The following is a 25,944-nucleotide window of genomic DNA, read 5'->3' as shown; positions in this document are numbered from 1 at the left end:
GCCAGCTCAGCATAGTCCTTAGCTTCCTACTATCTCAAAAGTCTATTTACCTCCTCTTTTAAATACGTTCAGTGATCCAGCCGTTATCCATTTATAATGGATAAACCTGTTATCCTCAGATTTAAATGAGTGTCTCCTTATTTTGTAACTGTGTGCCCTAGTTTGACATTTATCTTAGTGTTGTCTTACCAACTACACTGTCAAGCACAGAATCTTGTGTGTTTCAACAAATCACCCCTCATTCTTCTAAATTCTAAAGATCTAACTTGTTTAGCTGTCCTGTTCAATCCTTTCATTCTCAGGAATTAGCTAAGTGAATCAATTTTTGTACTGCCCCCAGCAACAGTATATCCTTTTTATTAAATAAGGGGCCAAACCTATCTACAGTATTTCAGATGTAGCATGTCCAACACCCTGTTTGGTTAGAACAAGACTTCCCTGTTTTAAAGTCCAATCCCTAGCAATAAAGCCCAAACGTTTATTGGCTGCTTAAAACATTCTTTCTTCATTATTTAGGGTCAGAATGTGAGTTGTCACCAGTAAGTCCAATTTAAAAAAAACAGGAGAAACTTTTTAAAAATTATTTGAATGTGGAACTTGCCACCACTTGAAATAGTTGAGACAAAGAGCATTGGTGTGTTGAAGAGGAATCTGGATAAATGTGTGAAGGTGAAAGGAATAGAAGGAAATGAAGCTATTTGTGCAAGGTTGGGAACGGGGTGCAGGAAGAAATAAGGTAAATCATTCCGAATTAATCTCGAGCATTCTGACTGGGCAGTTGAAGCCTGGACTAGCTGCAATTTCCACTTATTCAAAAATAATTTGGTCTGATGCCATATTGCTCATTGCAACAAAAAAAGACAAAAGTTTGTTTTAATGCTGAAGTTAGTTAAGAATGCAAGGTTCATTTTGAGGGGAGCTCAACTGCTTGGTGAAATGCAGTTGAAATATCTAAACTTGAGTATCTTTAATCTTGGAAAGAATAATGACATATCTACTGGCAAAATGAACATTTTCATTTATTGCAGGGCTGGTACCTAGTTGAGGCAGGATTTCGTACTGGTGTGTGCAGACTTATGCACTCCAGAAACTAACTGTACCTTAACTCCAGCTTCAAGAAAAAAAAGATTACCTCTTGAACCAGAGTGATGCATTTAGTTTCTTGCAGTACTTATTCAATGGTAACTGTGGCTTGTTTGTGTATGCTTATTAGTACAGGGTTACTGTAGTTTTGAATTGTAGTCTGCACTCAATAACCACGTTCAAGCATATTTGGGATGGGACCAATACTTCACAAAGTTGTATCTACTGTGACTCACTTTAAAGACTTGAAAATGATCACAACTCTTCATTGAAAACTGCAAGACTGGGGTTGTGGGAAAGACCTGTGAGAGCAGGAGAGGGAGACAGACCTGTGAAAATGGTGGCAAGCAGGGAAGAGCTGCCTTGAGGTTCACAACCTGAAAATATTAACTTTTGACCTCACTCAGTCACTCGCCCTCCCTTTGATGTCTTCAGCCCATCCCTATAGATAAGGTTTGGATTTTGGCTGCACTGGTCTGCAACAGTTCATCAACTTTTGTTTCTTTTTGATGTTCACTTGGAACTGTAAAAAAGAAAAGCTTCGAGTGAATTTCACATAAAGCTGTTCAATTTCTTTGACTTCCCTTAATTTGGTTTGAAAGATTCTTAAACTATTAAGTTTAATATTTGAGTCTCCAGTTTTCTCCGTAGCTACTTTGGTCAAGAAGAAATACATTTCTGTTACACATTACAAATGTGCGTTAAGCACTTTATTATTCTTACTCTACTTATCAATTATTTGGTAACGCTGCCATCTTTTACAGTGAGAGTTTATACGGAGACCCAACATATTCAGTTATGAGTTTACTTTCTCCTTTTAGAAACACTATTTTAGAGTCTTAAAAATGAATGGCTTCACTTTATGACACAAACAACCGGATTGTTTTTTTAAATGTCTTTTGGACATTCAGTTACATTTTAAAATCTCCTGTTCAGAAATCTAGTTGCATCACTTAGGTTGTGTATGGGGCGTTGATGCCAATTTCAATGTTAAGGTTGAGGAGTTAGCAAAAAAAAAAGGGACTGGGCAATAGAGGGGATGGGGGGATGAGTTAGGAAGTGGTTAAAGAAAAGACTAGGCAAGGAGTAATATCAGCTTCCATGTTTTAAAACCATCCCCTCAGTCAGTCAGAACGAATATTTCTTTGTTAATATGCAGCTAACACCATTCAATTAGAATGCAATTAATTATATCAAAAGGAAGAAACCAAATGGCAATTTTTTTTGGGTGAAAGAAAGAGGAATTTTATTGTCTTCTACCCCCAAAACGATGACAGTGCAGCATCATGTACCAGCACAAACCTACATATATTGCCTGAAAGGAAGTTGGGCTGTTGTCTGTGCAGATATCATTGAGTTCTCACTGAATTTGTTGTTTTTCCAAGTTGCTTTGTCACCAGGCACTCTGATTCCAATTCTAACTTATATATTCATTTTCCTTATCTCTTTGGTGTTCAAAAGCAGCTGTTGAAGTATAGCATTGTGTAATTTGGATTCTATTGTCTTTTGTTTTCAAGCTGGATAATTTGAAGGTGACTTCTGCTGTAATGTGTAATATCTGTAAAAGTGTGAATCAATCATAAGATGTCATTCTGTGTTTTGGTGCCTGTTTAAAACAATGGTAATTTTGGCCCAGAATAATTTGTGATAACTGATGATTTCATGAGCTTGGTTCAATCTGGTCAGGTGATTGCAGATATTTTGAGTTCGTATTTGTCCTTTTTTTCACAAGTTAGTTCAATCTGTGAACACCTCTGATATTAAAATCAAATGATGGAAATTAAATATTTGGTCAGAATAGATGCCAGAGAAAAACCCAGGAAGAGATGGGGATCAAAAGGAGGATGGAGGAGAAGAAGTAATGAAAGAAATGATTAGACTAGGTATATCTCTCAGGAGAAGGAATGTGCGGGGTAAAGTGAAAAGGAAGATAGTGTTGGTGATGAAAGGTTATATGGTTCTGGGTCAGAACCAATTTGATCTCCATGAAAGGGAGTGTGGTGAGGAAGCCCTTTTTCTTAGCTGATAAAATTGATCGTGTTAAAGGGGGTGACTTTTTGGTTCAGGAGACAACTTTTATCCCTTGTTCTGTCCCTAATTGATTGTAGTGTTATTGTAGGATATTCGTACAACAAGTAATGTATTTTAGAGCGTGAATGATTCCAGGAATTTCTAGCCATTTGTCCAGGGACCTTATGCTCATGTGTCCTTCTGTATTTAACAATTTGTAATGCATTCTCTTGCCTTGTTAGCCTTCTTTAAATGCATTATTTCATACTTTTTTCTAAATGAAAATTAATCTGCCACTTGTACCCACTTGAAGTCCATTGACTTCCTGTGTTCTACAGCATTTTTGTTCTTTTATCAACAACATGGTCAACTTCTGTATTACCTGCAAACTTCTTAATTGCACACCTTACAAATCATTGATACGTATCATAAAAAAGCAAGGGATCTGATACTGCCTGTTTTGGAGGTCTTCTGGAAGTAGTCTTCCAGTCACATAAATACCCACTAGGCTTTTTTTTCTGCCTGTGATTTCAATTTTGGACTGATGTGCTGTTTTGTCTTGGCTCCCAAAGGCTTTACTTTTGTGACCAGTCAGCCTGATCAAAAAGCCTTGCAAAAACCTATGTAGGTAACATTAAATACATTAACTTGCTACCACTGAGGGGGGGGGGGGGAAATAAATTCACCTTGTTGAGTTAGTCATGACCTTCACCTAACAAATCTGTGCTGAGTATCGTTGATTGATCTGTACATTTCTAAATGAAGGTTCACTTGTTCATCAGAAAGTTTTCCAATGATGTTTCTGCCTGAGGGGTTATGCTGATTGTATCATTTTATTAAAAAGGACACATGTATAGACCAATGTTACTTGTTACCCAATCCTCTGGTACCACACTGGATTGGAGAATGATGGCCAAAGGCTTTACTGTTTCTCCTCTTGCTTTTCTCCACTGCCCATCATACATTTTGCCCTGGCCTTCACCTTTACCTTCCTTCAAATAAATGTAAAGAATTATTACCTTAATAATACCTATACTACCTTTCCAATTTCTTCATACCAGTAGCATTTACAATAAACTTAAATTTTTTTTTAGAGGTACTAGAGGAGTAATGGGCTAGTCATTAGTTTCCTGCTATTAGAGGCTAAAATCAAGTTATTCATTTGTGTTTTCACTTGTATGTTAAGCTCATGGGTTCAGTTTCAGTCCAGAGCATTTCAAGTGACATTTCAGTGCTGCACTATTGAATGCGCCACCTTTCAACGGTGTCAATCAATTGAGATCCTATGTTCCCTCTGGGCTGTTATACAAGATTTCTTCACACTCCGAAGTCGTGAAAGGGTGTTTGCCCTTTTCTGCCCAGCATTTACCCCTTAAATGCCATCGCTATTTTGAGCCGTTTGTTGATAACCTTGTCCGTTATTATGTAACTGTTTGTGGGATCTTGTGACATGTTTCCCATATTACAACAATGATTAAACTTTATTTTATTGACTTTGAAGTTATTTACCGTGTGCTGAGGCATTTAAATATGTTATATAAATCAGGCTGTGTTTATTTATGCTGCAACCCTATGGGGAGTATTTCCTGCACATGTGCAATGGAGGTCTCAGAGTCAGCTGTTACTGTATTTGAGCCAACGAATTGCCTTGACATGGACTTGCAATGCTGCGCAGTCCTCAAACAATTGCAGGATCTTTTCTCCACACTGCTTATTAATTACCAACTGTTCCCTCTGTTAAACATGTTTCTGATGATTCAGTGGGTGCTGAAGATCTCCAGTCAGAAAATTTTAAGCAAATGAGATTCTGAATTTCCAATGAATTTAAAGACTTGAAAAATTGAATGTGATTTCTTCTGGCAAAAATCAATTTAAATTGTTGTGAATGAAATACTTAAGAAATATATTTAAATCATGTTGTCTTAGACATTTTACTCCTGGGATTAGGGGACCAAACACAATCCATCTGTGATACCTGTGGTGTGGGAAGTTTACTGCACAAAACCTTAACCACATAGGAGAGAAAAAACATATGTTGTAAATAAACTCCTTTTTTATTTTATGTATTTTCATGGTCTGCTTTATTGTAGATTGCGGCAGTTTAATCAGTGGGAGTGGGGTGGTTGTTCCCTCTATGGATGCAGTCATTTTGTTACCTTAATATCATTGCAGAGATTTTGCATCTTCCTGACACTGGCTGCCAATGTGGGTTCAGTGCACTTGCACATCCGTTCCTGTTGTGTTTCCATTTGGTGCTATGTGTTACATCTATAAATAACTGTTCTTTTTTACTTAAATCAGAAATAAAGTAGAAAAGAGGTTAGAAATACTGACCCCAAACCACTGTATTAGAGTTCTGGTACTCTGAAGTGAAAAAGACTCTGATGATTATTGAATAGCAAAATTCAAATCTCAACGATAAAACACAAAGAAGACGTTAACATATTAATTGACATTCTTTCATGAGCCTGTGCCTGTCCTAAGTTTTTAAATAAATCATTCTAGACTTTTGCAATCCATTTAAATGTTCAATTTCATTGTGAATGATTGGTTTAGGAGGAACAGTGATGGTCTCCCCTGCTGTTTCAGTGTGGAGATTAAATTGGTCACTGTATGTGTTGGTATAATCATGTGTGATGCGAAACCAAATTGTAATTTGAAGATCTGATTATAAATATTGAATACGAAGCCATTATTGATTGGTGAAGTCAGTCGCCTTGTCTTTTAGGAACCTGTATCTATTCTCCTCAAATGCCAAGATTGATTTCTCAATTTGGACGATTAAGGATTGTTTTACTCCCATTTTAGTGGGGTTCAACTTTACACACTCTGAAATTGGCTTTCAGAACATTTTGTATCTGATTTTGGGATGTCTTGTGGCATTGGCAGAATGGTTCCATTGGTACGTAGGATTCCTTTTATGCCAATCATATGGCCAACCCAGTGGAGTTGCACTCCAAACGTTATCAGATGTGCAACAGATTTCAGGACCTTTGCAGTTCAGGAATTTGTCCATGCATTTGATGCTGCAGCTAGATCTTAAATAGTAAAGGAGCAATGCATTGTCTGAAAACTCAGCCTTGGAGATTAGATTAGATTAGATTACTTTAGATTAGATTAGATTACTTACAGTGTGGAAACAGGCCCTTCAGCCCAACAAGTCCACACCGCCCCGCCGAAGCGCAACCCACCCATACCCCTACATCTACCCCTTACCTAACACTATGGGCAATTTAGCATGGCCAATTCACCTGACCTGCACATCTTTGGACTGTGGGAGGAAACCGGAGCACCGGAGATGTAATGCAAGAACCACAACCTTGTAGACTTGGATCTTTTTGAGACCAGCTCCAAAGTTGATGGTTGATTCTGCTGAGTGCTAGACTTGCCTGCCGGTTACGTTTAAAATGATGTAGTTGGAAAGGAACATTCCAGGTTCGCAAACTTTTGACTTGAGTTGAGAAGTGTACTAAGTGATTGTGGAGGATTGGTGTTCCTGCTGAGGGTCTGTGTTTGAGGGAGGCCTGAGCCTTCTAAGATTAACAAGGTTATCTTCTGTCTTGAATTTGTACAAGTGGAAAGGAAACACGTCAGTTGTGATAGTGATCAAAGTATTTTACTTTTCTCCACAGTGGGGACAAATTCATGCAATGGTAATTCTCCAGAGGATTGTCACTCACCTTGCAGAAGAAAGTGAGGATGGCAGATGCTGGAGATCAGAGCTGAAAATGTGTTGCTGGAAAAGCACAGCAGATCAGGCAGCATCCAAGGAGCAGGAGAATCGATGTTATGGGCATGAGCCCTTCTTCAGGAACTTCCTGAAGAAGGGCTCAGGCCCGAAACGTCGATTCTACTGCTCCTTGGATGCTGCCTGACCTGCTGTGCTTTTCCAACAACACATTTTCAGCACTCACCTTACAGACTCTGTATGCAGAATCCCAGTTTGGCATTGGTGCTGATGAGAAACAGTCAATGTGATCAAGTTCAAGCAAAGTGCTGCAAACCGAGCAAGGATCCCTACATTGTTTGTTGAACTGACCAAAGGCTTTGAATTATAGCTTTGAATCTGACACCTTGGCAAATGCCTTCTTGGAGTCCAAGTAGAGTACAAGTTATTTCTTCAGAGAGTTCCAAAGAATTGGTTAAACATGATGTCACTTCCATAAAACCATGTTCACTTTGCCAATTAATTCTTCTAAAAACTTGTATAATGTCTTTTAATAATAACTTTAACATCTGTCACAGGGAAGATGTTAAGTTAATTGGCTTGCAGTTTCCTGCTTTCTGTGAGCTTTGATTTTTGAATAAAGGAGTTACATTCACATTTTTTTTTACCATCTTATGGAATTTTCTCTGAATCTAGGGAGTTTGGGAAATTTAAAACTAGTATATCAAATATTTCATTCGTCACTTCATTTGATATCTAAGATGAAGGTCATCAGGATTCTGCGACTTGTCACCCACAGCTCCAACAATCTTACTTATCTGGTGGTGTTTTTATTGAATTCCTCCCTCTTTTCCACTTCTTGGTTTACAGCTGTTTCTGGGGCTCAGCAGGAGTTCCAGTGGATATAACGAAAAATAAATTATCATAGATCCGAATACCTGAAGTCTTTTAAATTTTATCTTCTGAAAAGAAAATCATCCAGGATCACCCTTTCTGTGTTTATGTGGATGTAAAAATACAGCTGTCGGAGAATCGCTAAATATTTAGTACAATGATGGAGTTAGGAAACTGAGAAAGCCTTATGAGCTTCTGATGGTTCAGTTGGTTAAGTCATCGAGGAGCTGACCTATATATTTAATAAGAAGGATTACAGGCTCCTCCAGTCTACTCTGTATCGGCTGATCTTGGTTTTAACCCTGAGAGTATGAGGACACCAGTTGCCCCTGGAGTTTCCAGTTCATCTAATGGAAATGAAGTCAGTATCCCCATCCTTTTTTTTTATTATTCGGTGAGTGGTGAAATATGTGTATTTGTGTTGATTGATTGAATTCAGCTTGATTGTGTCTGTTATGGTCCAATAACTGGCTGACATTTGTTTTGAACTCTTGCATGAAAGATGGCAACAATGAGATGTCACAGGACTTCTGACATGTCAGCAATTAATCTATATATTTACAAGAGAAAAGACAGGAATAAAAATTATAAGAAATATTCAATTCTTTGGCATTCATTTTTAATTTTGTCTTATGGTGGCTTTATTCTAGCTACCAAGATCTCTTACATCTTGATATTCCTGCTTTGCCTTGTGATCATTGGGCTTTTAACTTCTTGTTTCTGCCTCCATTCTAATATCTCCATTTCTTGGTCTGTCCTATGATTGATTATTTCATTTTTACACAGCTTCAGGATTAAGGGAGTGGTCCATTTGGTATCTGTAATGAGGCATTGTTATGTTGCTGTTGCTCGCATGAGGCAGACAGGCTGCTTTGCTTATTTGTACTCAACATAACATTGGAAAAGCCGTTCTCGAAACTTGATTACGCTGCTATATCCTTTTTTTTTCAGAATAACAAGATTAGTTGGGAGGTGGTGTTAAGGTCATCATTCAGAGCTTGTCATTGCTTGAGAATTGTCATTTCTTTGAAGACAGTCTGCCAAGGAACATTTTTAGTGTCTGTTTCGCTCTGTAATTAATGGCGGCCAGCGATCTATTCAGCCAAGATCAGTCATGCATCTAGAATCCCAGTATGTGATCACTCATACTTTCATTTATTTCAGCTTCCATGAATTATTTAGTTTATTCCTGAGATGACATAAAAGTACAATGTGTAATCAAACATTACTGTAATTACTGGCCAGGTCACTGACAAAGATGGATCATAAATGCCCACTTTACTAGTGATGCCCACATCTTCAGAGTGGATCTTAAAAAAAATGTCTGAGAAAAGCTGTAAGTGAACTGAACACTAATTTCTTGTGACTAACTTTCTTCTGCTTTAAATCAAATCTTTAGTTGGATCTGGGTTACTTTACGGTCAGTGCTATTCTCTTTTAATGACTATTTATCTCTTAACATTTATTTCTTCTATTCTTTATGTTTCAGCTGCTTCTGTTTTATTTGCCTCATCCCTTCTTTAGTTACAGCTTCCTTGCAATCTGTTCTGTTTTCTTGCTGACTAGTCTGGTATGTGAAAATTGCAACAAATGTTTTGGCCAGTAACAAAATGGCATAAGCTACTTTATACAAGGTCATCATTTACTCCTCCCATCAGCTTTCCTGTAATGAATGCAGATCTTTTAAGATACAAAAATCAATATCTATTTGCTTGGTCTCAAGCTTATTTTGTCGGGTCAATGAGATGATTATGGTCAAAAATAAGCTGATGGAATAAATGAGTCCTTTGTGCTTCTGGACACTGGTATATTCATTAAAATAAAAATATTTTTGTGCTGAGACAATTATGTAAGGTGTACCACTTGAACACTTGTTTCATTTACTGTCTATCATTTTCATTTAATTCAAGATTTTTAAATAGCTGCAAATTGTTTGAGTTCTAAATTTTGAGAAAATAAATTTAAGTCAAGATAAAATCTTCTAGGTGAAAGTATTCTAAATAACAATGTAAAGATGAGCACTAGAGTTTTTCACATAATATTTTCTCTTTTGTAATCTCTCACTAATGCTTACCACTCAAAGGATAAATCTCTATTGCTTGCAGATTCACCCTTCTTTTGTTGGTATCGTACATCATCTCCATACATTTGAGAGAACCGTATTCAAAAGCTGCAGTGCTGAGTTCAGTGTGTTGTTTCGGGTCTTATGAGGAAAGGCTGAGGGACTTGAGGCTGTTTTTGTTAGAGAGAAGAGGATTGACAAGTGACTTGATAGAGACGTACTGGACTGTGTAGTTGGTATGTCTGAGTTACCATTAACCAGCATCTGACAATACATCAAATCTCAGTATAATTTAGTCAGTTTTTAAAGGTGCCGCAGTTATTACCCTTTATTACTGTACATGATTTAGAAGTCGCTCAAATTCTGTACAATTCTACGATATGTTCTGTTCTTTTACCCGATGTAATTATGTAAGGTATGATTTGCCTGCAAAGCACACAAAACAATACTTTTCACTGTATCTTGTACATATGACAATAATTAATCAAATTAATCTTTGAAAAAGCGTCTCTTCCCCCCCCCCCCCCCCCCCCCCCACCCTCCAAAAAAAATTTGGGAATCAAGTAATGCATTTAAATATGAAAGTGAATTTCTGATGTCGATTTGGGTGTCTCTTATTTTTGAAGTGTCATCAACACCTGATCGCAAAAAGCGGATGTACCTTAAACTTCTGCACATCTTCACAACCAAACCCATGTCACCTGTTTGATCCTTTATATCCAGTTCTAAAGTCAGATATGCATTTGCAGGGTGAGGTTAATTACTAATGCAAATAAAAGATTGGTCAATATTGGAATGTGTGTTTGGCTTATATACCAGGTACATCCAAATGGTTTTTTGGGCCAGAAAAACAGGGTTGTCATCTGTCGATTTGACTTGTACATTGCAATGTATGTATTTATTTTTATAAAGCTCCATATATAATGTGCCTTGGAATGAAAATGACACTTTAAGGGTAATGTTAATGTTTAGCAAATGCTGTTTGTGACCAAATTTTTATATCTCCAGTTTTGAGGTCTGCACATTTGGGTCAAATGTAGTAACTGGATGGAGACTATGTTTTAAGGGCCATGTTGTGAATAGCACAGAATCAGTTGTGACTAATTCTCTCCCCTTTTAAAACTCTAGCATTGTAAAGCAAATGCAGTACTGCATCTGTTGAAAGGAGCTGTATGGCATAATTGAAATCGTAATTTTGATTCCAGATCCTACCTCAATAGCTTATTTCTCTATTGATTTTTGTTTTTAACAGTAGAGATTTCATTTTCATTGACTTCATCTGACTTTGGCTGCATTGCCTTTTTGGATTTCACGTGCTTAGTAGCCAGTCATGCATTATCTAACCAATATCTGCATTACCAGGTCATAATTAGCCATAGCTTCTAAATGCTTTTAGGGCAAAAGTCTGTTCCGAGTGCAAACAGGATTTAAGCAGTCAAACAATTCCTCCTTCATCTGGTTGGGGCATTCTGTGATTTGTGCCACACATCTATTCAAGCATAAACATTTGAGCCTTTTGCCTTGAGATTCGGTTTTGTAGAAAGGACTTGTTAGTTGTGAAAACCCATTTAAACCACCTGGTTTCTGGTTGGAGAGCATTGCCGGAGGTCCAGGCTGTCATCCATGATGACCAGCACTGGCGAGTGCATTAGTCTCTTCTTTTTATTTAAGGAGGGTGTGGATTGCAGGGCAAGGGTCATAGGGAGGGCTGGTGTCCAAGTGTTATGAAGTTGAAGGCATGTACTGTACCTGTAAGAGAGAGTGAAGGCTGTTTTGCATGGAGAGCTTGCAGGCACATGTCATGTGACTGACTAGCCATCTGAGTGCACTGGAAAATTGAAAATATGTAACATTTGGCTGTGAAACAAATACCTGACTTTTGGTTGCTATGTCTTCCCAACAGTTTGAATTTAACCACCCAGTTTAAAGTACTCCCCAGGATACTAAAAACCCAACCAAATTTGAATTTTACTGTAATGACAACATCGAACCAATGAGATGATCCAATGTTTGGGGTAGAAAAGAAGCCAGCATTTGGAGACTTAGCCAGAGAGAAAGTGCCAACTGCCATTGTCAGGTGTAAAGGCCAGCCAAACCATCTCTATCAAACATACCTTTCTCATGTGAAACATCAGCAAAAGATCGAAGATGGCCCAGGGAGATCTTCAGCTGAAAGAAGACAGACATTGATGATGACAGTTGCTGTCTGGTTTTCAAAATTAAGTTGATGTAATTTTAATAAGGGTTTTCATTGGATCAGTCTATTGTTATAGAGTTGGAAGGAGAGAATGGACCTTTTAAGATAAAGGAGGCTTAGAGTTGTAAATAGTTGTTGTTTAAGGTCCACTTTTAGAGTTAAAGAATAAAGTTGATATTTTTCTTTAAATAGTAGAATTGGGGGTGTTCTCTGTCACTCATACTTTAACAGATTCTAAGGCGAGGTGAGCTTTTCTGTGTGTTTTGGTTTAATTAGCAGAAGGGTTCACTGCCGTGATGTAACATAAGGAAGTACAGGGGACTGTCTTTCGGCAGTTGCCCCCTTGGATCCTGATTGTCCCAAGCCTGTGGACCCAGGTGGCAAGACATTCTGGTCTTCCTGTTGGGAAAACGGCCAATTTTCCCCTCCTTTTTTTTAAACCAAACTTTTTTTTTAATCTAGTTAAACATTCCCTGGAAGGGCATTGTAACAAAAACAAAACCAGATAGTTGGCAGAACCTTCTAGAACTACAATGGAAATGTATCAAAATTAAATTAAAACATTTTTGTTTTCTGGCATGACGTTGCACTTCAGTCTAGCTCCTTTTTTCCAACTTCCAACCATGAAAGGTTGAATAAAACACTTGAATAACTTCCTGAAACTGGAGGATACTAACAAATAGTGTTAGTTTAGGAAGGATCCTCTTTGTGGAACAAGGTAGCACATAGACTTTAAAAAGAAATTCTGTTGAATTAGTGCAAGACTGCAAAAGAAATATTAATCTTGTGACCATGTACTGGACATGAATGAAATAATTTACTGTGAGGCTTAAATACAAGTAGTCCCATATGTTTTGCTACCTGCTTTGCTCTTCATTGGTTTATGACTGATCTTCTGCTTCGCCATCACTTTTTCATCCGGTCACTATATCCCTGATTCCCTGATGAAGTAACCATCTCCCAAGTCCACCTTGAGGATAATCAGTTATGGACCCATAAATGAAACTCTGAATAACTTAATTTTAAAATGGTGCAGAGCTTTTCTAAAGGATGTAGAATATTCACAAAGAAATTGATGTGATTTTCACACAGCCACCCTGGAATACATTTTAAAATCATCATTACAACAGGGTCTGTATTTACTTTGTTTGTAATTGGTGTGAAGAATTGAGTAATAATTTGTGAAATTTTTGTCTATATATTGGTCTTCCTATTTTCTGTTCAATTGTTGGTTGTGCTTTAACTTGAGGCCCATTTGAAAGCCAACCTACTGATTTCAAAAAGGTGTTGGGAGGTTCTACATTGCTCTCTGGAGCTGGAGGAAGGGGATGGTGGGGGAACCATGCTCTGGACGATATGGAACCAAAATTCCATTTTTTTTTTGCTTCAGTAACCAATAATGGCGTTGTATGTATTCCTACAAAGATTAATTTCAGAGTTCTCCCATTTACCACTTTGCAAAGAAATCTGTTTAAGGTTTTTTTGTAGGGCTTGATGTGCAATGTTTGAAGAAAATAAATAATGCAATACATTGTACAATGTTTTTTGAAAAAAAGATTGATAATAATTATGCAAAAGAAGTACAGGCTATACCTCCTTATTCTGGCCCTCTGCGTTGGGCATCCGTAATAACTCTGTTTTCTGAAGAAGATGCACTACACAGTGCAGCAAAGAGGTTTCTCCAGCATTTTAACTGCTGATTCAACCTTGCAGTCATGGTCCCTTAAGCCTAAGTACAGATCTGAATTTATGTACCAGTTGATTTTGGAACAAGGAAAATGTCTTTGTATGAATCAGCTTCTTCAGGATAGCAGGAAAGGGGAGACAAATGAATGGTCTTTAAAAAATTCCAGAGCTGTCCATGACATGTGATGTCCTGTGGTTTGGCAAATTCTCTAATCTGGCCAAGACCCAGTTCCAAGGAATAGGGAGAGAGAACCTGTGTTCTGATTTGTTGTATGTTATCCACAGCTTGCAACCCAGGGCAGCAATAGGATTATTATTAGTTGGTATGCCAGTGGGGTCAGTTAGATCAGTTGCTTAGGAGGTTGGTTTGCAATGGAGAGTAATGTCGGCAACATTCAATTACTGTACAAGATCAGATCACCAAGGTTCAGCCTTGAGGAGGGGTGAGCCTTGGGTTGAACTCTAATGAGAGAACAGCCCTGTGGTCCTCTGGGATTACGGTGACTTTCACTTTTTTTATTGAGCATGGGCAGTGTTGTCGAGGCCAATATGGAGGCAGTATCCCTTGGATGATATGCTGTTTGGTTAAATTCCATCATTGCTATTTTTATGTTTGTGGTGATTGGACTACGGCACAGAAAGAAAAAAGTGAAATAGCGCAGATGCTGGCAATTTCGAACAAAAACCAAATGCTGGACAAACTCAGCAGGTCTGACAGACTTTTTGGACAGAGAAACAGAGTCTGATGACTCTTTGGTTCTGCCTGACCTATTGAATTTTTCCAGCTCTTCCTATTTTATTTTTGTCAAAACCGCAAGACCTGTGACTGCAATACACTTAGATGAATTTGAATAATTTCACTCATGTTTGCACTTGAGAATAAGTGTTCGTTAAGTGTGTACTGACTTTATGACATAAATTTTCAATTGATTTGTTTTCTAAAATACAGCTAGTCTATCAAATTTGCAAAATAAAATTAGAGAAAAAAGTAACTTTTGTATTTGGTTGCAGGTCGTTTCGATGAGACAGTGATTGAGGAGAGAAGGCAGTGTGCTGAAGATCTCCTGCAGTTCTCTGCTAATATTCCAGCCTTGTACAATAGTAAACAGCTTGAAGAATTCTTTAAGGTATGTTCCGTTATACGCTCTGTTTTCAGAAAAGTAATTTGTTCAGTTTTACAAACTATAAGCAATTAAAAAATGAACAATACAGGAGGTTTTTATCTTTTTGCTGAACTCAAAGCAGGAAGCTTTGAGCTAAGAAACGGGCTGGAAACGAGGGGGTGCAGAAACTGCTCTTACTGATAGCCAATTTTCTATCCGATCTAGGGGAGGAATGCTGTAACTTTTTTTTTGGGTAGCTTGGAGTCAGAAAAGTGTTCTTTTTACTTAACGTTGGGACTAATGTTGGGCCTCACAGTGCCAGAGACCCGGGTTCAATTCCCGCCTCAGGCGACTGACTGTGTGGAGTTTGCACGTTCTCCCCTTGTCTGTGTGGGTTTCCTGCTGGTGCTCCGGTTTCCTCCCACAGTCCAAAGATATGCAGGTCAGGTGAATTGGCCATGCTAAATTGCCCGTAGTGTTAGGTTAGGGGTATGGGTGGGTTGTGCTTCGATGGGTCGGTGTGGACTTGTTGGGCTGAAGGGCCTGTTTCCACACTGTAAGTAATCTAATCTAAAGACCAGCCATTTTGAAGGCAATTAGCATTTTGAGATGAAGCAATCTTGAAATAGTTCTATCTGAAGAGTGAGGTAGCTGGATGCTGCAGACATTATATTACAAATGTTCTTTCTGTGTTCGGATTTGTATGCAGATAACAGCAGTGCTGTAATTGTATTCTGAATAGTATGTGTGCCTATATGACTATTGCCACTCAACTTGGCAGTGTTTATGAGAGAGTGTTACTAATCTGTCTTTTAACTTCTAACCCTTGAGGTTACTGTTCATATATGGTAGACCAAGAATGTCTGTTTTTGCTTTTGTACACGTTCTAAGTCTGTTTTGAAAATTTCTTTTTCATTTTAAAAATCGCAGGAGTATTCAAAAATTTACATTTAGAAATTGCCTTTGGTTGATCTTATCCCAATCTATTTTATAGTACGGGAAGGAGAGGGTATGATCTGGTTAAAGGTGTAGCCACTTCAGCTGGTTGATAAATAAGGTCCCAGTAGTGAAAGAACAGTTAAACTTGTTTCTTAAAGATATATGTGGGGTAAATTTGGCTCTGCTTCATAATCTATTGCATTATAGTGGAGGAATTTTCATATTTGAAACGGTGTTTAAGTGAGGAAGAGAAATGTGACTGACAGGAAGTGACTGAAAGCTGCAAGACAAGTGTACAGCTGAGAGTTCTAGTTCCGATGGGCTGTATATTACGGGTTGGTGTGACTTAATTTCAATTTCATGTTGAACACTGAATTGTAATCATTTGATTAATTGATAACCGTGTTTAGTTCTAATCTTATGATACATTAATTTTGTGAAAAGCATTACAGTTAAATATCCTTTAATCTTGTGGATGTTTTGGTTTGGATATGATATTAGGAAAATGTTTTAGTGCTGCATGCTGCGATGCTTCACATTTAAGAGCCCTTTAAAACCTCCTTGTTCAGAGGTGAATGTTGAAGTTGTGGTCTGTTTAACTTGAAGAGACTGTGGATGCTTTTAAAGAGGTTTGTCAAGTAATAATTTCAATGTTATTGCTCGATTTAATTTGTGTGTAATGAGGTATGAATTTAGTCATGTTGCTACACCACAAAGGGCACTCTGCATGCTAATCAACTAAAGTAACAGGCTTTTAGTGTTCAGTGTACTCTCACAACTAACAGATCAAAGGAAATTCTTGTACTCAGATCCTCAACCTCAATTGTACTTGAGCCCAACACTTTCATACAAGAGATAAAGTGAACTGTTAGCAAGTATCATCAGCCAAAAGTGATTCAACTAGATCTTCTCTCAAGCTCCTTAACATTGTGGATGCCATTGTTTGTTTGGCAATTGGATACAGCAATGGCTGTGGGCAATATCCCAATGCATTTCTTAAGACCTGTTCACTACAACTTGCTGTGCGTTGTTGGCGCCAAAGAACTTTTACAAGGGAAAAGTCAAGTAGAAGTTTCCGTCTTGTTGATTATCTTGTCACCTGTCACAGGCCCGCGCTGTCATGTCCACCCTTCAGTTCAGTAGTGGTACTGGGTAATGGACGTTGGGAAATTCAATCCCATCCTGCCTGACTACCTCTGTGTTCCTACTACCCTGAACGATTCTTGTATGTGCTGTTCAACAAGGAGAAGCACTGATTCATCAGCTAAAGGAAGTAGGTGGTATTCAGCAGGACGTTTCCTTGACCATGTTTGACCTGCAGCGACAAGAACTTGTAGGATGCAGAGTCAGTGTGATAAGATGGCCACTCCCTGCTGACTGTATACCACTGCCCCATATCTTTGGTCCCTCTGTCCTGCTGATGGGTCAGGATGTATCCAGAGAAGATGAGGGAAGAGTCTGAGACTTTCTCTGTAAGGTAAGCTTCAAATGAGTATTACTGACTGTGTTATGCTGTTGCTTGACTAGTTTGTGGGACAGTTCTTCCAATTATGGTGTAAATCCAGCTGTTAGAAAGGACTTTGTAAGGTTATCTGAGCAGTTTGTGTGCTTGTCATTTCTTGTGCCCAGATTGTCCTTTTTCACATTTCTTTGGCAGTTTAGTAGAACCAAGTGGTTTGCCGAGTCACTTCAGAGGGCAGTTGGTGTGACTGGAGCATATAAAGATCACAAGTTGCCTGAGCATTAGTATTTTCAGAAGGATCTGACAGTTTGATGGCCATTATTTATTATTAAGTCTAATATTTTAGTTCAAATTTACTTAAGTTAATTTTAAATGTCACTCGATGCTTTGGTGGGAATTGAACTTCTCTCTGGAGTATTAGTCCAGTCCTTTTTGATTACTGTTCGCAGGAACACTAACACTAGGCTACCCTGTCACAGCATTTTTAGTAATCAGTTTCCCTCCATAATGAAGTTGCAACTGTGAGTGTTGACTGATTCCACAGTGTTTAACACAAGTCCTCCTGATTATTGGTAGAAATCTACTGGAAATGTCATTAATTTCCCAGTGGCTATTTCAAGCGATTTTAAGTGAAATGTATCCTGTGGCTCTGCTGAGTGCTCAAAAACTCCTCCACTATACAGAGCTGGGACAAATTTCCTTGTGATTTGCTAGTGTTGTTAAGAAGGGATTAAATTACTTTGGCAGGAATGTGGAAGACAGGAGATTATGTAAGACAGGCCAGAACCCCTCAAAATATTTTACGAAGATAGCCAAGACCCTAACTTTTTTCCTTATTTTAAAGATAGATGTGAAGTGGGTATTCCCAGGTGTGTGATGCACCTGGTCAAACCACTTGGCTTTAAGCTAAACAGAATTTAGTTAAACACTACAATTGAAACATGAACAAAAGAGAGTGGAATTTAGAATAAATTTAGAATAACTTAACTATTGGAAAATGTCACCGAACTGATGCAGTAACCATAACTGTTCTCATACAGTAGCATCCCGTAAACACAACCCCCCTGGCAAAAAGATAAATTCAAACACTGATTCTTACAGCCAGGATTTCAATAAGTCAGAGGAATCCATTACTGAAGATTGAAACGCTTCTGGACTCCAACATCTAGTGACTGCTACAGCTAAAACAAACTCGAGTAAACCTGAACTGGGAGAACAGGCCACTCCCCTTCCATTGTTAAACTCCCTACACTCTTCAGCATCTCTGACTTTAAGAGCTCTCTTCAAAGAAACCAAGGATAAAAGGAACATCAAGGTGCACAGGATACTAGAAGTGATTAATGGTACTAGAGTAGAGACAGAATTATAGAGTCATAGAATCCCTACAGTGTGGAAACAGGCCATTTGGCCCAACAAGTCCACTCCAACACTCGGAAGAGTAACCCACCCAGACCCATTCCCTAGCCTATGTTTCCCCTGATTAATGCACCTTATTTACACATCCTGACCACTATGGGCAATTTAGCATGGCCAATTCACCTAACCTGCACATCTTTGGATTGTGGGAGGAGACCGGAGCACCCGGAGGCAACCCACCATACATGGGGAAAATGTGCAAACTCCACACAGATGGTTGCCTGAGGCTGGAATTGAACCGGGGTCCGTGGTGCTGTGAAGCAGCAGTGCTAACCACTGAGCCAACATGAGTCAGTTATTATTTGAGTTGAGAAAGGGGGAAAATAAAATTGAAGTTAAGGTTGCTGTGTATGCATGTGGAATACAGCAAAGTAGGATTGGTGGGTTTTGGGTGGGGATGTTGTAGCTGTGACAAACCTGACTCCAGGAAGGGCAGGACTGAAAAGCAGGTGGAATCTGAGTCTTTGAATACATTTTGAAGGCAGAGGTGGTTAAATTCTTGGTAGGCAACATGGTGAAAAGTTATCAGGACTAGACAGGAACGGTGATCAGAGTAACCACAATCTTATTAAATGACAGAGCAGTTTGAGGGGCTAAGGGGGCAACTCCTGTCCTTGTTCTCAAGTAGCCTGCCCAAAAACGAGGTTTTTAAAAGTTGTCATGGCTGACAATTTTAACAGCTGTATTCTAAAAGCCTTACTATTTTTCTGACTCCCCATAATTGTTTACCTCCAGGTAGCTGGAGTTTGAAAGAGACACAAGTAGTAAGTACTTACTGCTTGATGATTCCTGGTACGTTTTATCTGTTTAGGGGATTGGAGAAAGAGTGTGAGTGAATTTAAAAAAACAAATCCAAGACTAAATTCCAGTACTTCATAAAGAAGACTTCATTTACATAGCCCCTTTCACTGCCCCACAGAATTTCACCGGTCAACTCATCATTGTTGTAATGAGGGGAAATGTGACAGCCAATTTATGATCTGAATAATCCCACAAGCATCAGTAAAATGTCCAGATGATCTGTTTTTTGGTGGTGGACTTTCAGTGATAAATGTCAGGGCACCAAGATTGTTTCTCTGCTCTGCTCCTTTTATGAGACTGTAAATGGAGCTTCATTTTAACAAGGTTTATGAGGACTCATTGAGTAATTAGATTTTAGCAATCCCATTTGTGATCTCTCCCTTGTTGAATTGCCTGGTATTCTTCAGAGAATGTCATTGAATCCTTTTATGTGTATGAAGTCAGATGGGACTGCCATTTAACATCAACGATGCAATGTTCTCTCAGTACCGCACTGATAGCAGCTGGGATTCTGTACTCAAGCCTCTGGTTGAGCGAAGACCATTACCTTTGTACCAGTCAATCTAGTTACTGCATTGTGAAGTGGCAGATGACATAACCTGTGTTTTATTTTGTAAACATGTATTTGCTAAAATGTCTTGAGACCAGTTTGATTGCATCTTTGTTGACTGTTATGGACCAGACCAGACCCCCTCAAAATATTCCATGAAGATTGTCTAGACCCTAACTTTTTCATACTTTTCAGGCAAATGTAACATACTGTGTTCCAGGTGCAATGCAACTAGCCAAACTACTCAATATTAAGCGAATTAATTTATTTAAACACTATAGTTAAAATACAATAAAGGAAAGAAGTACTTAGAATAACTTTACTCCGTTATGTTTTCTAACAGAGTTATAGGTATAGTAAGTATTACTAATTAATTTTTCAAATCTAGTAACAATCCGTAAACACACCCTTTGGCAAAAATGCAAATTCAGAAAAATCGATTTTGTTTTACATGCAATCTGGCAGTTGAAGAAGAGAGCACCCAGCTTTTGGCTGTAATTGATAATGAGAAAAATAGCTTCCACTTCAAGCCCCCAATAGCAATTTTTTTTAAAGCTAAACACAAAAGCTAGAAATCTTGGTTTGAGTGCTGGCCCCACTCAGCCAGGCTGCTTCTATTGTTAGGTTACAAAAAAAACACAAGGCCTCAGAAGCTGTTTACTGGCTCTCCAAGTGGGCAGTTATACACCTCTGTCTTAAAACCTCTGTCTTTTAAAAAGACCAGGACAAAATAACCACTTAAAGCCACAGCATCGTCGCACTGTTCATCATTTGATGTCTTGAATCTGTCCATCATTAAGTCAGATTATTGCTATTCTGACTGTGGCTTCAATTCCATACTCCATTCCAACTGTGATAAATTCATACTTCCTTCTATTTAAGAATCTATTCCCCACTACCTTCCAACTATTCAGTGACTCTGCCTCCACTGCTGTCTCGGAAAGAGAGTTCCAAGGACCCATTGAAAGGGAAAAAAATTCTTTCTTGAGTGGCGAACTCCTTTTCTTTTTCTTTGTGCAGGTGTGAGACACAGTGAAAGACACAAGGTGTACGATTTTTTATTCAATTTCCACCACCAGGAGGAAAAGAAACACTCAAGTGGCTAGTGACAAGCAGTGCCCTTCATATCAAAGGGCAATGCTGCATGATCAAACAGTGAAGGGTAGAGCAGGGGTTGAATCAAAATAGAGTTGGACAGGAGAACTCCTTTTAAAGTGTGCTACAGTTTGAGTCTGCTCCACAAGGGACAGCCTTCTTTTCAACCTATCTGGTTTCCTCAGGATCTTGCTTACATCAACTAGATCACCTGCTATTCTTTAAAGGAATAACTGCATCCGAAGGATATAGGCCCAACCTTTCTTCATAATATAACCCCATCATCTGAAGAATCAATTAAGCAAACCTTCTCTGACCTGCTTCAAATGCATTGGTATCCTTCTCTCAATAAGGAGAGCAAGATCATAACCAGTAATCCAGAAGTGGTCTTATCAATACCCTGTACAACTGTAGCAAAATATACCAAGTTTTATATTCCATTTTTCCTGTGGTCTGTAATTGCTTGACTTTCCCTTTTATTTTGTTGGAGGTTGTAACATTTACATTTCTCCAGCACCACCCCCAAGTTTAGGGAAGATGAAAAGATTATGGCCAGTGCATTTTGCAATTTGCTTATTTCATCTCTATCAATTTTGAATCCTTTTCATGGCTGAGATTACTGCTCTGTCACTATGGCCTTAGTAACATTTGGCTGGCTTAATAAAGTCAGATGTAAGATATTTATTTAATAGTGTGATCATGTTTCCTGCCTCTACAAGAAATCTCCTTTCTATGCTCTCTAATTGACTCACATTCTTGTCTTACCAACCTATTACTGTAAATGTGCTGAGGGATTCTCGGTTATGTCGGTCTTTTCTCCTATTCCTTCATTGTTTCCCTTGCTTGCTTTTTCACTTCCCTTCTAAACATTTTGTATTCAGCTTGATTGTATTTTCCACAATGCCTGTCATAAGCACACTTTTTTTTTCTCTTCTTAATTCTTGCCCCTTATTTTAAGGGTAACCCATGGTTCAGCTGTGGCTCTTCCTGCCAACCTTTTTGGTTCCAGCCCAGCTTGATATGTGCTTCATTGAAATGGACTGTCTCTAGTTTGTTTTATTCATTCATGGGATGTTGGCATCACTGGCTGGGCCAGCATTTATTGCCCACCATAATTGTCCAGTGGACAATTAAGTCACCCACATTGCTGTGGGCCTGGAATCACACATAGACCAGACCAGGTACGGGTGGCAGATTTCTGTCCCTGATGGACATTAATGAACCAGATGGGTTTTTCCTTGACAATAGGCAAAGATTTCATGGTCACCATTTCAACTCATTTCCAGATTATTATTGCATTCCAATTCCACTGTCTGCCATGGTGGGATGAAAACCCAGGCTGCTAGAACATTACCTGGATCTTTGGGTTAATAGTCTAGTGATAATACCAATAGGCCATTGCCTACCTTCAATATTTTTTCATTATTCTTTATTATTCTTTCTTTGGATTGATCGTTATCCCTTTTCCACCATTCTAATGTTAATAATTCAATGACCACTGTCCCCTAAATGTTCCCTGGTCAACCCTTAATCAACTTAATGTGCCTTGTTCCCAAAAACCAGGTGTCGTGGTGCCTTGGTTCTTGTTGGACTGGACTTGTACTGGTTTAGAAAATTCTTCCAAAGACAATCTGTGGACTCCTGTTCCATTTTTGCCCCGAATAGTAGCACTATTCCAGTTAAATGTTTAGAATTCAAGCCCCTCATTATCGTTACTTTATACTGTAACTTTTGCAATTTAGAGTTAAATGGGTAATAGGGAATTAGCGACCTGTTTTATATCTCTTTCTATTTTCACTGAATTCTTTTTGAATTTAGAGTAAGTTAAAATTAGGAGAAATGAAATGAACTGATGATTAGCTATCATCAATTTTACATGAATACAGGCAATATGATCTTCAGTTAGTCCTTCCTTTTGCTTCTGTTGTTTGATAAGTCAATCTTCTTGAGCATTGTTAGAATTGCAGGCCATTGGGGTATGTTCCACCACGTTACAGACTTGTGCCTTTTAGATGATGGACAGGCTTCGTGGTGACAGCAGCTGAATTACTCACCGCAGGGTGCCTCTGACTTGCTCTTGTAGCCACTGTATTTATATAGCTAGTCCAGTTTGGATGGAGCGCCATTGAATGTTGATGGGCAATGTTTAGGTTCTCTCCCTTTTTGTTAGAGATGGTTGTTGCTTGGCACTTGTATGGCATGAATGTTACTTGCCACTTGTCAACCCAAACTGGATGTTGTCTCGGTCTTGCTGTGTTCTGACACTGCCTGCTTTAGGATCCGAGGAGTTGTGAATAGTGCTTCAGATGCTTGTTTTCTTTTTATATAACTGTACAGGCTCTTGTTTGATTTTCTATTTCTTGCTAATTCGCTTTCACAATCCATTTTCTTCCTTTTTGTTTTAAATAGCTTTTTAGTTGCCATTTGTTTCCCTAAAAATTTCCCCAGTTCTCTGGCTTACTGCTAGTTTTTGCTGCTCTGACTGCCTTCATTTTTGATTAGATACTCCCCTGACAGCTTTTATTAACCAAGTAATATTCATCCTTCTCTTGGAGATCTTTTTTTGACTAGAATATATTTTTGATGAGTGTTATGAAGTAATGCTTAAATGTCTGCCACTGCCATCCACAGACCTTCCCTTTAGGAGACAGTGAGGTCCGCAGAAGCTGGAGATCAGAGTTGGGAGTGTGTTGCTGGAAAAGCACAGCAGGTCAACCAGCACCCGAGGAGCAGAAAAATCAACATTTCAGGCCAGAGTCCTTCATCAAGACTCCTGATGAAGGGAGAAAGTGAGGACTTCAGATGCTGGAGATCAGTGCTGAAAAATGTGCTGCTGGAAAAGTGCAGCAGGTCAGGCAGCATCCAAGGAGCAGGAGAATCGACGTTTCAGGCATCAACCCTTCTTCAGGAATCAGTAGAGGGAGGATGAGAGCTTCTTCAAGGAAGGCATCCTTGCAAGAGGATTCGCAGTAGGTTAAATGTAGAGGGAAGAAGGGCTTATGCCCGAAACGTCTATTTTCCTGCTCCTTGGGTGCTGCCTGACCTGCTGTGCTTTTCCAGCAACACGCTCTCAACTCTGACCTTCCCCTTAATGTATTTTCCCCATCTGCTTTAGACAACACCTTCTTCATACCTCCTGTATTTGCCCTCATTTCAATTGAGGACACTGGTTTGAGACTGGAGTTACTAGCGAGCATTGAGAAGATTTGAGTTGGACTGGAGTTTCTCTCCCTCAAACTGAATTTGTAATTCTACCAAGATGTGATCGCTTCTCCTCAGAGGATCCTTAACTATGACACCTTGTAGCTCACTAAAAATTATGATCGATTGCATCTTTATCTGTGCTCTTTCACTGCACTGACACAGTTATTTTATTAACAATGTTACTCCCACCTCTTCTTTCCTTTTTGCTCATTGTGTTGAAATGCTCAAAACACTTGGTTAAAAATCACACAACACCAGGTTATAGTCCAACAAGTTTAATTGGAAGCACTAGCTTTCGGAATGCTGCTCCTTCATCAGGTGGTTGTGGAGCACACAATTTTGCTATAAACTCTGTCTTACAGTTGTGTGATTTTTAACTTTGTACACCCCAGTCCAACACAGATATCTCCAAATCATCAATACACTTGAATATTCAAGTTCTCTGTCCTGGTCACCCTGCAACCCCATCTCTGTAATAGCTATTGAATGGTATTAATTTACTTATTTCTGTCATCAACTTATCTATCCTGTTCAAAAAGCTGTGTGCATTCAGATAAAGAACCTTAAGCATTGACTTTTTCCCACTTGTTTCTCATTCTGATGCCCTTTTCTGCTTACATTTTCTTTCTTCTCCTGATGCGCTTTGCCTCTAGACCGCCTCTGGACCTCTTTTTTTTTTGTTACAATAGGATACAATAGACAATAGGTGCAGGAGTAGGCCATTCTGCCCTTCGAGCCTGCACCACCATTCAATATGATCATGGCTGATCATCCTTAATCAGTATCCTGTTCCTGCCTTATCTCCATACCCTTGATTCCACAATCCTTGAGAGCTCTATCCAACTCTTTCTTAAATGAATCCAGAGACTGGGCCTCCACTGCTCTCTGGGGCAGAGCATTCCACACAGCCACCACTCTCTGGGTGAAGAAGTTTCTCCTCATATCTGTCCTAAATGGTCTACCCCGTATTTTTAAGCTGTGTCCTCTGGTTTGGCACTTGCACATCAGCTGAAACGTTTCCTGCCTCCAGAGTATCCAATCCTTTAATAATCTTCTGTCTCAATCAGATCCCCTCTCAGCCTTCTAAACTCAAGGGTATACAAGCCCAGTCGCTCCAGTCTTTCAGTGTAAGGTAATTCCTGCCATTCCAGGAATTGACCTAATGAACCTACGCTGCACTCCCTCAATAGCCAGAATGTCTTTCCGCAAATTTGGAGACCAGAACTGCACACAGTACTCCAGGTGTGGTCTCACCAGGGCCCTGTACAGCTGCAGAAGAACCTCTTTGCTTCTATACTCAATCCCTCTTGTTATGAAGGCCAGCATGCTATTAGCCTTCCTCACTACCTGTTGTACCTGCATGCTTACCTTCATTGACTGGTGTACAAGAACACCCAGATCTCTCTGTACTTCCCCTTTACCTAAATTGATTCCATTTAGGTAGTAATCTGCCTTCCTGTTCTTGCCACCAAAGTGAATAACCATACATTTATCCACATTAAGCTGCATCTGTCCACTCACCTAACTTGTCCAGGTCACCCTGTAATCTCCTAACATCCACATCACATTTCACCCTGCCACCCAGCTTTGTATCATCAGCAAATTTGCTAATGTTATTGCTAATACCATCTTCTATATCATTTACATATATTGTAAAAAGCTGCGGTCCCAGCACGGATCCCTGCGGTACACCACTGGTCACTGCCTGCCATTCCGAAATGGAGCCGTTTATCACTACTCTTTTGTTTCCTATCAACCAACCAACTTTCAATCCA

At 39.0% G+C, this 25,944-nt stretch overlaps 1 protein-coding gene across 1 annotated transcript in view; it reads left to right on the top strand.

The window, feature by feature from the left end:
• Nucleotides 1-25,944, top strand: part of rps6kc1 (ribosomal protein S6 kinase polypeptide 1) — a 176,883-nt gene that overhangs the window by 11,254 nt on the left and 139,685 nt on the right. Inside the window, exon 4 of the mRNA XM_072580801.1 lies at nucleotides 14,611-14,726. Coding sequence (XP_072436902.1) covers nucleotides 14,611-14,726 — 116 coding nt within the window. The remainder of the gene's footprint in view (nucleotides 1-14,610; nucleotides 14,727-25,944) is intronic.

Source organism: Chiloscyllium punctatum, chromosome 11, assembly GCF_047496795.1.
Source record: "Chiloscyllium punctatum isolate Juve2018m chromosome 11, sChiPun1.3, whole genome shotgun sequence".
Taxonomy (NCBI): domain Eukaryota; kingdom Metazoa; phylum Chordata; class Chondrichthyes; order Orectolobiformes; family Hemiscylliidae; genus Chiloscyllium; species Chiloscyllium punctatum.
Note: the sequence above shows the minus strand (reverse complement) of the source record. Positions and strands in the feature narration are given on the sequence as shown.